Below are 13,009 nucleotides of genomic sequence, written 5' to 3' on the forward strand. Positions count from 1 at the left end.
GAAATAGTAGGCAAAACTAACAGCAGAGCAATACTATGCCTATGCTATAACATAACTATAATTGGAGTGAAATAAGATTGTAAAGCAGTTACCAAGGACAAGATTTTAGAACTTCCATGTCTCAGATATAACTGTTAGCTGTTCTGTAACTCATCAACAAGCTTTCCTATTAGAATACAGCTTGTGCCACAAACCATGCATTATCAACAAACCTTGGGTTAATCACGAAAAATAAATTGACTAAAATAAACACTGATTTTGTCCAGGAGGTAACCAGCATTTTGTCACCTACACCATACAAAATAAGTAATTTTTTCATTACAATTCAACTGGAAGCACCGAGAACAAACCAATTAAAAAATTTACAAATTAGATTTCATAGAGTATTTTTCACTAAAACACCAACAATTATGGGTCAAAGAAAATTTAGTTGATTGATAGGCATAATACATCACAGACAGATGTACCATGTATCATATTTCTACACATGGTGCAAAGAGACTGATATAATTGCTCTACCTGAGTCAAAAGTTAATTTAGCACTCAAGGTAATGAAGGTCGAAGCAAAGTTGAGCACGTAGGCCATGCGTCATAAATTAGCTCAACATATTGGAGATTATTAATGAGTCAGTATGATTCATGTTGTTGTTATGTATGCATTATGCATAAACTGATGGATAAAGAGTAGATAATTAATTTCAGGCTTTCCAAAGTGAAACTGACCCAGTACTGATGCCCAGAGAATTGTTTTCATCACTCTCTGTAGATATTAGGAAACAAACTAAACAATAAAAACAAGGGAAAGGGCATCTCTGACTAAACTTAAGTATGAAATTTTCAGTCGCATACTATTTCATAAATAGCTTTCAATATTATGGAAACACGGATTAATGGTACATTTGAAAATGCTTATTAAGATAACTAATGGCTGCTTTCATAGGGCAAAAATATGTTTCATTCATGGGTTTGCACAACCATTTATAGCCAAACCTTTGAAAAAGCAGGTTTTGAGGAAACATAGATGGTATTAAAAATACATGTGCCACTGACAGAAATGGAAATTTTCCCAGTTTGTTTCATATTAAACTATTAAAAAACAAAGGCTATGGTCAACCCCTCTAGATGACAAGAAATTGCATTGTCGATCTTTCATAATAGACAGCATAACTGAACAAGGAAACAAATGTTCCTGTTTTTGGCCTTTGATACAGCAATTTTAATTAAATGTTCGCAGATAGTTGAGTGTCGACTCCTGAGTATTTAAATTATTGTCACTTTCTTAGGGAGAAACTATTCCACTGCTTAACAATTTTACATACTGTATGATATAATCAATCCACAGTTTCCATCACAGTATTGTCTAATATAGATTTGAAGCTGGCCAAGATGTTGATTCAAGAGCATTTCATCACATAAATTAAAAAGTAATATTCAAAGATTTGTTTGTCAATGTTTGTGAGAACAGCAGGCAATAAACTAGTTTAATCCACTGTATGATCCCTGGAAGTAATTCAGAAAAAAACTATAAAAAACAACTGAGTTACACTTTAGATTAGTAGCTACAAATATGATTTTTAGATGTATTCAACTCACTTGTAAACTATTAATAAAGTGACATAAATGTGATAATAAAGTGCTTTGATTAATTGAATGTGAGTAATAAGGCCCTAATCTTTATCATCACCAGTCCAATAACAATAACTGTAATCCTAACTCAAGGATTAGGAGAAAGTAATAATCTGTATAACTAATTGTATTATCACAAATGACATGTTAATAGATTGTTTATAAACAGCTGTAATGAAAACAAACCTTTAGTGTGACCAACATTTCTACATTCCTTGGAGAGGTAAAAAATATTAAACTCAACTTTCTGCTTTGCAGATCTGTTATCCAGGTGCACAGATGCTCTAGATTTTAACAGTGAACGTACATTTTCTGGGCTTTTAAATTAAATATATTAAAATTATTTACATGCAAATATATCAAATGATTTTCCAAAGAAATGCAGGATATACAGTAAAAGATTCTTAGGGAACATTTACTAAGATGAGAAAACTTACTGAAAGCTCAATATTTGGTACTGTATGTAAGTTCTGTCTTCTAGATGAGCTCATTTACATTCCTGAAAACTTTTAGTTTTCTTGTTAAGAGTCTGACACTGTATTCAAAGACTGTCCATTGTTTTAGTGCTGTCATAACTGGATTAATTTCTTCTCAATTGTTTGGAAAGCTTTAAAAAGCACTCAGCTTATTAGATTTGAAACCATACAAGGGCCCACGCCTTTGGAGTTTCAGCTGCAATCACTTGCTGTGCTAATGGCCATTTGTCAGTTTAAAAAACAGATTTATTTTTAATGCAGTCTGACAGTTTAACATAAATAAAACAGAAGAACAGAAAATGACAGACTAAGAGCATTGTAAACTTATTTTCTTTTTTATATTTTGAGCTTTAACTGAGCTTTCATTTTAAAATATATAACTTCCCTTAAGGTTACCAAATGAACCACTTGCAGTTCATGTTTAGCAAGGGGAAAAGGGTAACCCACATAAAATCAAGTGACAAGCGATTAAGGCACTCTCACAATCAGAAATGTCAGTCATGGTTTATCTTCATTGCATTAGGGTTACAAATGGCCCAAATCGTTCACACACATCAGCCATCCATCTAGAGAATGTTTGATTATTTTTAGAATTCATTTTCAGAAGGTCTGTTAGCCTCAACCTTTTCTTTCCATCACGACTCTCACTTCTTATCCCACTCTAGAACCTAAATACATGTTAAAATGAAAATCAAAGAAGCCGACACCCCCTCTTTCCGAATGAAAGGAAAGATAATTCCATCTCTTATCTTTTATGATCATCTCATATGTTTAATACAAATTCTGTAATTAAAAACAACCAAAGCCCTAAGTGAGAAGACTCTATTCTAACCTAATACCCCACCCCCACCTTCAACTTCCTTTCATTTTTAGATTTGCATATCTGTGGATGATTAAAGGTGGGTGTTCAGTAACAGGTGGTCAGTAATATGCTAATTGAAGAACATTACAATGAAAATTAACCTAAGTACATCTGAAAAGCTGCGATCTATTCCGCAATCAAAACTCACAATGCAGACCACAATTCCACTTAAATATGTCTTTCTTTTTTAATGCAGCTAAGGAAAATTGAGATATCCACAAACAGCAAGCAAAACATCAAACCATGATCTCAAGTGTCTATAAGCACCTCTGAGCAGCAGCTAATGAGCTATTTATCCCCACATCTGTGTCGGCTGAGCACTGGAGGGTAATCTGAGTATCTTCTCAAACACAGTTTCCTCTGAATGGAACTAATTACAGGCTATTTTGTCCCACACTCTTTGAAGGGTGTCTTGACAATTTCAGTTTCCTATCACCTCAAAGGAGAAACATTAAAATAAAAATTGAACACACCTTGCATAATTACACCAAACAACAAATGATAAAATGTACTATAGAAAACTCATAAACACCTAAAGGGAATAGAGGCCTCAGTGATAGAGCTGGGAGAGCCAGAGCACATACTATATTTTCTGCAGTCCCGGTAGGTACAGTATGGTGTACAAACTAAGGCGAAGAAACAAAGGACCCAGATGACCTTACCTTTCTGTAGACAATCATATTTGGAGAATCTTCATCTGGATCTGCTGTTCCCACAGCTGCCTGGTCTTTGGGCGCCTGGGCCATAGCTTCACTCTCCTGGCCTCAAAACGAAAACACAAAAATAGCCTGTGAGAGATTCATATACAGTACCTGTCATTTTAGACACACATACTCTTCCGCAAACAACCAAACTGAGTCATCAAATGCAACCTTAAAATGACCAGGAATTCAGCAGTTGTGCAAACATCAAAAAACGAAAGCAAAAACCCCTTTACTACAGTTCATCTAGTAATGTGTACAATACCCTCTTACTGTTACTTGCTTTCATTGTGGGGAATAAACATTTTTTGAAACTGCTGTATTATTACATTGTCTGCTTCTGCGATCACAAGGTCATGTTCTGTGAGGTTTGTCTCTGAAACGACAAGCACAGTGGAACAATTAGAATTCATGTTCAGCCTCACTCATAAAAGTAAGCTTTTGGAAAACATGAGAGTCAAATTAATTTATTTGGTTATCTTAACAAATAAGACATCATTATGTTAAGGCTATAAAAAAACAGCAGGATTTTCATGTTATTTAAATCAATTTTATAAGCCAAAAATGACATCAAATAAAAATTTCAATTGTAATTTTGTAAAATATTGAACCTGAGACTATTAGGAGACAAAGACATAATTTTGATGTCACATACAGATTCAAGTTCCTTTGGAAAGAAGCAGTGGAGACTTTTACATTTAAGGAAAAAAACATCATAATAAACTACCATAAATACATTTTCCAAATCTTGTCAAGGAACATTGTATTAACACAATACCAATGCATTACACTAGGGATCCCTTTTTAACAGCCTAACAACAAATTAAGCAACCTACAGTACCAAAATGCATCAAATGTTCTATAAGAATGTATAGCAGAAAGACAGATGAATACTAGGACTTGTACTGTATGTGCTACATTCTGCAGCAAATCAATTAAAATGTTTAATCTGTCATAACTAATCCACTTTCCCAATTTCAAACGTTTAGTAGTTTCAGGCATTTCAAAAATATGAATTTGTGTGCAGTAGTTCTCCTACACTTATATCAATAAAATATCAATAAAACAGCATCAGTGGTGAATTGTCAATGTTAATTAAATAGAAAACATTATATTAAGTTAGAAAAATGTCAGCCGGAATTATTTCTACATAGCGGTCCACTTGAACACTGCTGTGTTGGATTATGGAAGAGCACATTACATGTAGTAGAACGAAGACAGAAGATAGAGCCATCCTGGAACCACCATGCACACAGGGAATCTAACACAAGCAGTCCGTGATTTGTATGGGATCTACAGTATATTTCTTAGCATCTCTTGCTGCTTACTGTAAATGTTACAAATTTGACTTGAGACAAGATGTCAGGTTTGGCTCAACCATTTATATATGCGATTTTAATGTTATAAAAATTGTTGTGATACATTAGTAAGAGGTTTAATTCTTCCACAGATACCCTGAATACAGTACACTTGTGGACTCCTTTTTTTCCCTTTTGTTATGCGGTCACTATAATAACGAAGGGCTGGTTGACCAAGTAACCTTAAGTGGCTTTGTGGACCAACCTGCCTAGAAGCACACTCCAAACACAGGCTGAGACCTGTACAGCAGTGAAAGTGTGTGGTTGAAACCTTATGGCATTAGCCACCTGTAAGCAGGTGTGCCTCAACGGATGTGTGGCTGTATATTAATTAAAAAATGGGAGGCACTTCCTGGGGTATTGCTGCTCCACAATTCTTGGGTTTGATTCTGGACTGGTTGCCTTTTTTCTGGAGTTTGTATATTCTCCCTGTGTTGATGTTTATTTCTTAAGGTGGTCTGACTACCTTACTACCTTCCAAAGACTCACAGGTTAGGTTAGATTGGCTGCTCTACACTGTCCCTATAGGTTTTACCCTGTAGTCCCCATTAGACAAATTACCATGGTGTAATAAGAAATGCATATGAAAGAAGGTTTCAAAATTATTTTTCCCTTTAGACATAAGGGACTTTTAAGAAATAATTATGAAACCCATGGGACAGGTGCTACTGAAATTGGGACTAGTACAACCCTGTTTGTACATACTGTACACATCTATTCACTTTGTGAATCTGGATTACTGTTGCATGCTGTTTTCTTAACTTCTTTCTGAGCTGCAGCATCCCTCCTTGAAAAAAAAGATGACCAGAAAAAAACAAAGTATGCTAAATAAAGTTTTACTGCATGCAGATCAAGTCTTAGCGCTAACCACTGCAATACAGCACATACCGTACTCTCTGTTTCTGTAATTGTGTCGGCACACAGAAGATTTGTTCTCTTTGCAATTGTGGGCCCTACTGTAGGTCTTTTCCACATAGATTCCCAGTGTGTACTATTAACTTACCATACATGAATCTTAATCTGTTAGTCTGTATCCTCTTTTGTATACAAAATTGAAGTGAAATATTTTCAATAGTTCAGATCCTAGCCACTCTGTGAAGAGCTCCAGTTCATAAAGTCTTCCCTAACGCACTCAAAACATGTGTCTTGCTGCCAGATGACTTTATTCCCATTACAAGGGATTTACACTCCTAAATTCACACATCTTAGAAATACCATAATTGGGTATTTGGGCACTTTAATTGTCCATTCTTGCTAAATCAGTGATGGTGGACATATCATCTTAGATAGCTTCACTGTCCTGTGTTGTATTGTATATATGAAATTGTTTTGTCATGACTATTATTTTAATGTGTCAGAGCTCCATACACTGCTGGAATCCCCTAGATTCTGTGTAAGCACTTGTTTGAAGCAGGAGAGATCCTTGTAAATACAAATTCTTGGTTGTATCTTTGACTCTTGCATCTGGTGTCTAACCTGTGCATGTAGAACAGATGAGAAAACCTGAGGATAATTGCAGTCTCGGCAACCTCAGATCAAAGTGACTTTCTTTTTTACCTGTATATTTGCTTTCTAGGTCAAATTTCTTTCATAAACATTTAAACATCAGGATTATTGAAAACTGTTTTAGCAAAGGTCAATGTAGTTTTACAAACTATTGAAAAAAACAAAAACATACAAAGTAACGTAAAATGATAGATAACCAGCAACCACACTTTGAACAGGCCTCTGCTGTGAATGTTCTTTTTGCAAATCTTAATGGCTTAAAGCAAGATTAAACATAAGGCTGTTACTAATACAAACCAGTTTGGTACAACCAAGAAATGGGGAAACAAGAATGTGACAAAAATAAGATAGGAAACAGAATTCTACTAAAAACACACGGAAACGCTTTAAAATGGAACTCATTTTTGAAAACCAAACAGTGACTGAAAACATAAATTCATAGTACAACACTACATAATGATTATTATGCTACATTTCATAACCATGCTAGCATTTTACAAAACGCTTTTAGGTAAGATTTAAATATTCTTTCTGGGCTGAAATGAATCTTTCCCATTAATCTGCACCAAAATGCAAAACATCTGCTTCTGTATGTACTGGCACCACATAAGATACGTGGAGTATCAGTGGAGTGAAAATGCAGTGTTTTGAAAGGGGCAATTTCTCAGGGATATACCGATTGTTCACTATAAATAAGTGGTGCCCTAGCACAGTTGATCCGTTCTGTAAGCTTTTTCAATCATTGCCATGCTACACTGCAAGCAACAGCCTGTGTGTAAATACCTGCAGAAGGAGTACTGTAATTCCTGTACAGAGCATAATATATAGCAGTATTTATAATATACTTGTATGTAATAAGTATGCACTCTTAGGGATAAGACGAAATGCTCAAACTTCAAATGTTAAACCATCTAAAATCACTAATCAGGCAAAACACAATCCATTTTTTTAATCCAATTCTAACACACTTCAGAAACTGACAGCCCAGACAAAAAGAACAGGTACTTTCTGAGATGCACTTTATATTAAATCTTGTTCTTCCCAAATACTGAATCATGATAAAAACAAAGTATCTATGTTCATGCAGTGGCATTTGTTTTTCAAATTCTTCTAGACACATTGATTTTAATTAAAACTAGCCATCAGGCTGTCAAATCAGGCTCACTGACACACAAATGCATGCACCATCATACGGTATGCACGGTCTAGGAACATACAATTTCTGAAACATTCTCTTCAAAATACAGGTACTACTTCTGGATTTATAGAACGACTGGAAAATAGTTCAAAATGAACTAGATACCTTTGCTGCTACAATGAGAGCAATTGTAACCTCACAAAAAACATTTAATCTCTCCAATAAAGATCCATGCAAAAAAATTCCCCCTCTTAGCTGAGCTGTGTAATTCAATATTTTTGACAGATTCCCAACTGCTTAATGAAGCATCCATTACCTTAGCAACAAAATAATGCCTTGTCCACTCCTCTTTATTTTACTTTCCTTAGCAACAAGCGAAAGGCAGGTTCATGGTACAACAAGCTTGAAAAAAAAATTAAATAAACAAAATGTCAAGATACAAAATTAGAAACGGTTCTTTTGCTCAGTGCAGTAATTCCTCTCGTGCTTCCTGGTGGTTCGTGGTTCGGTTTTGGTGGGTGGCTTTGAGTGGTTTCAGCAGAAGAGGAGTCAGGTAGAAAGATCCTCTTGTATGTGCTTGTGCGTGTGAGAGGGAGAAAGAGTCAGAGAGCTAGCCGGCTGAAGTGTGTCTCCCTTAGTATGTGTCTGTATTGCCAGGCACAGAAACCCTTCTCTGGGAACAGGGAATTTATAGACAGGAGAGCTACAGTGAGAGAGCAAGAGCAGAAGAGAGAGAGAGCAAGAGAGAAACGCCAGGATGCGTTGGGAAAAGAAAAGGAGGGCAGAGGTTTAGAACATATTACAGCAGCGCCCACTGATGCTGAAAAGAAGAATTTATTTTTCTAAAGTGGGAATGACGGTGGAGGCATTAGCTTAGCCAAGTTTTAATATGGAAGTAAATCAGTGAAGACATTGTTATAGGGAGAGACTCATTTCTTTATTAGCTTCTGAGTTTGTACCAAAGGTGGATTAAGTCACTAGAAAATGAGGAATGCATTTAAAAGCACAGTAATGTTTGTTCTTTATAGACACACACGCACTTGGGTAGCCATCCAAAGTGAGTGCACGACATATGAGATAGAACTGCTGACCCTCCAAAGCATTCGGTCCAAGTCCAACAGACTATGGAACAGCTTCTACCTCCAGGTAATAAGACTGCTAAATAGCCAACCTGCAGCTCCTTTAGCAAATCACCTGTAATGGTTACATGGGTATATACAGTAGTTTTCACTGTATTCAGCATAACCGCACTACTTGTATATATTGCATACACCATGGACACATAGCAGCTATACTCATATTGAGTTTTATTCCGTTTCTATTACATCTATTATTACGTAACCTTATTTTCATAACCTCAATTTTGTGATTTTTGTGTTTTTGTTATTTTTATGATTTCTGTGATTCTTGTGATTTTTGTGAGCTCGCAGAAAAGACATTTCATTGCCAGCAACTACTGCTGCATGCTGTATTGTTGTGCATTTGATAAATAAACTTTGATTTGATTTGAATCTTCAGCAGAAAATAAAATGACAGGACCTGATTCAAGTATTCATGCTCTAAAACATTGACAAAGTCAATGAGATAGACTTCTTCAGAATCAACAGTGAAATATGAAGTAGACTTAAGTGGAAAGTAGATGGAAGAGCACTTAAATCTTAAAATAGGAAACAATTTCTTTACATAAAGACATATCGTGTCCTGAGCACCTCATTCAGCCAAGTAGTTTAAGCTGATATCCTGGCTGCTGTCAAGGAAGGGTTGGATGACATGTTTTGAACACGTTGCTACTAACAACTTAATGAGTGATATGGGTGGAATGGCCTCTTCATGTTCTTTTGATTTCTTAGGTTCAGTTATTCCCAACAACATGAAACCCCACACTTTAAGCAGCATTAGATATATGTGGATGTATATAAATATAATGAATGAGATTGTCAGTCGGTTGGAATGCATCTAAAATATTTCTTGCAGTGCCTTGCAAAAGTTCACTTCCATTTTGTTGAATTAAAAGTGATGCATATACAGATTTTTGAAGGGAACTCTTTATTGGGTAAAAGAAGTTAAATGTCAGCAACTGCAAAGAAAAATTAAAAAAATTAAAGTATGTTAACTACAAAAGTATTCACTCCATTTGATGATATCTAATCTAAATGCAAAGTCGGGTCACACCTTCAGAATCACAACATTATTTAGTCAGGTCACACAAATAATTGAATGGGCTCTGTATGTGTGCAACAATGAACACATACATGAACAAATTTTCATGTACTTTCAGAATACAGTAAGTACACTTGTCTCTGTAACCTCCCAGGTAGTGAATTACAAGCAATAGTTTAACCATGAAAACCAAGATTCAAAATAACTTGGGGTAAAGCTCTGGAAAGTAATAAAAACCCTGTGATTTAATCAAGCTGCTTAGAGTTTAAGTACAATATAACCTATTGTAATACAATCAAAAAATGCATCAATTAATTTATTTCTTAAATTTGTTTGATATTACAATAAAAAAATCATATGCTAGTCTGCTACCATATCAGGATCCTTAAGCAGCAGATGTCGATGAAAACATGCACATACTTCATCATGAAAGCTGTACAGTCTGTTATGCCTCAGGGACTGAGATACACACTAGTATCTTCTGAGAGTTGTATATGCTTAACTAAATGTAACAAAGTTTAAGACAAAATTAAAAATTATTTTTATAGTTTGGGACTTAACCTGTTAGTTATGCTTCTGTTGAGGAATATATTTAATATTATTTCTGAATATGAAATCTTTCAGAGGAACTCTACCGTTTATACAAAATAGAACTTATTCTGTGTGTACATTAAATCATTTAATTTTAAAATAAAGCTTCCAAAACTAAAATCCAAAAACTAAAAATTTTCAGTAAACTAGCTCCCACATTTCCAGAAATCTCCATATAAGTACTGAAAAAAGGAGTCTCTTCAAGTGGAATTTGTCTAAAGGGAGTGTGGTTTCATAGATGCATTCTTATTGAAAAATTTTAATGTTCAGCAAAACACTAAACACTTTTTAATCGTTAGACTGTTAGGTTTTTCATTACATTTTCACAACTGAAATGTACAAATTAAATGCAATTACATGCTGTATAAGCTTTTTTCTCAGAAGTATAGTACATGAAACCATTGTGTGTCCAGTGGAGCCAAAATGGCAAGCTGAAATGGCTGAAGTAATTCGTTCCCTGGAGGAAAGTGAGGAAAATGTTTTTTTTTATTAAAATGAGTTCTCCAAACCCCTTAGGAATTTCATCACATCCACACACAGTGAGCTGCAGAGATGCAAACACACACTACTGTTACTGCCTTCTGCTTCAGATGTGCTGGGCTCAGAGTTAACTCTAAGATAATTAACTCTAAGCCTGTCAAATAGATACATTTGAAAGGGGTGAAATTAAGAGATGCTTTTGCAATGCGTTTGGATAAGGCACTGTATTTATCTTTTTCTCACTTTTGCTTACATAGCAAGAATGTGGCATTACTCAACATGCTTTTTTATTGTTGTCTGCTTTTTAAAATAATATACTGTTGTATACAGTATATTGAATGTCTTTATTAGGAGGTATCAGAAATGAATGCTTGCAGTTTACTGCAGTCCTCATTTATCCTCCACTCAACATATTGGTGCAGTGTTATGCAAAATATTAAACAAGACTTCAGTTTAGCTTGTCAAATTTTAGCTGGACAAAAATACACTGCAGTTTTTTTACAATAAAGACAAGCTCTGGTTAATAAGAATTCAAGCATAAAACTTTTACTTAAAATACCATTAATCATATCAACCAATATGGTATTATATAGTATAATGTACTAGTATAAGAGTTAGAGTAGTATTATTTACTAGTATAATAATACTATCATACCTATAAAATACATAGGGTACTAAGTAATAAGTAAATCTCTTAACATACACATTATGTATTCAGGACCTTGGAGAGCAGAACATTTAAACCTCTGCAATATAGGTAGCCTTCTGATTTTCATGTCTCCTGTTTAAACTTATTTTTGCTGAGAACCAAAACTTCTTGCAAAGTAAAAATCAATTTTCTAAACCTCGGGATTTAGTATAATTGGGTATTAAGTGTAATGTTCTTTAAAAGAACTTGGAGATCAAAGACTTCAGTGGTACAAAGATTAGGAAGGTAAAAATAAGCCTTAATAACCAGACATCTTTACCAATAACAACCTTGGAAGTTCCCATTTACACAAGTCAATATTCTACTGAAAAAATCTGAGGAAGCATCCTACTCACAGATATAACGGCTGCCACCCACCCAGTACTTGGGCCCACAACCCTCCAGCAACAACTGCAGAGCTCTCACTACTGCTAACTGATAATACTGATAATACTACAGCTCCATCCATCCATTTTCAAAACACTTTATCAAATACAGGGTCATGGGGGAGCTGGAGCCTATCCCAGCAAGCAAATGGTGCAAGTAAGATAATGGACAGAAAGCCAGTGCATAGCAGGACACACACAGACCCCAACATTCACACACTCATACCAGGGCCAATTTTCCCAGAATCCAGTTAACCTACCAGTATGTTTTTGGACTGTGGGAGGAAACTGAAGCACCTGGAGGAAACCCTCTTGAACACAGGGAGAATATTCAAACTCCATTTGTATTCAGAAATACACTTACACAACTTGAAATGCAATCATGGTTTCTTTCTCACTTTACAATTAACAGCTCGCTTTTGATCAGATTTTCTTATTAACTGTAACCACTATATTTATGTAAAATATGCACCATTGTTTTCTATAAATAAGTCTATATTCATATGTAATAATTATATAAATGGAAATCCAATAAAAACATTGCAAAAGATTTCCTATTTTTTACATACAGAACAATTGTCATTCATAGCAAACATAAAGTATGAAACGGAGACAGATTCTACAACAATATTGCATTATCTGTCTGACAATTTAAAAAAAACCCAGCTGTTATTTCTTGCCCAAGACTTTACTCAGCAGACACCTACAGCCTGATTTTTCTTAAATACCAGACCTCATTATGGTGGTCTAAGACACCCTATTGGTGTCATAGCTGTAAACCTTGACAGAGATCCTCAATAGGGCTAGCTATTATCTGGTGCTTACTCTAGCATATGTAAACAGAATAAGATTTCTGCACCTGCTAGGGTAATCAGTGATTATGCGAATTTGTGACAGCAATAAAAAAAGTTTAATAAAACGTATTTTCACAAATCGCACAAGTAGAAAAATGAGAAATATGAAAGCTGTAAAATCATGAAGGAATATTCAGTGCTTTAGTAGCTGTTAAATATCAATTAGGGTCAACTTATCGAGTA

At 35.0% G+C, this 13,009-nt stretch overlaps 1 protein-coding gene across 2 annotated transcripts in view; it reads right to left on the reverse strand.

The window, feature by feature from the left end:
* Positions 1-8,343, reverse strand: part of rgs6 (regulator of G protein signaling 6) — a 140,378-nt gene extending 132,035 nt beyond the window's left edge. For both annotated transcript variants that reach the window (XM_088648377.1, XM_088648376.1), the window contains exons 1-2: positions 7,984-8,343; positions 3,627-3,727 (exon numbers count right to left, since the gene is read on the reverse strand). In XM_088648377.1, the coding sequence (XP_088504503.1) occupies positions 3,627-3,710 (84 nt within the window). In that variant the 5' untranslated portion in view covers positions 3,711-3,727; positions 7,984-8,343. The remainder of the gene's footprint in view (positions 1-3,626; positions 3,728-7,983) is intronic.
* Positions 8,344-13,009: the final 4,666 nt, after the last annotated feature.

Source organism: Lepisosteus platostomus, chromosome 10, assembly GCF_059453375.1.
Source record: "Lepisosteus platostomus isolate fLepPlt1 chromosome 10, fLepPlt1.hap1, whole genome shotgun sequence".
Taxonomy (NCBI): domain Eukaryota; kingdom Metazoa; phylum Chordata; class Actinopteri; order Semionotiformes; family Lepisosteidae; genus Lepisosteus; species Lepisosteus platostomus.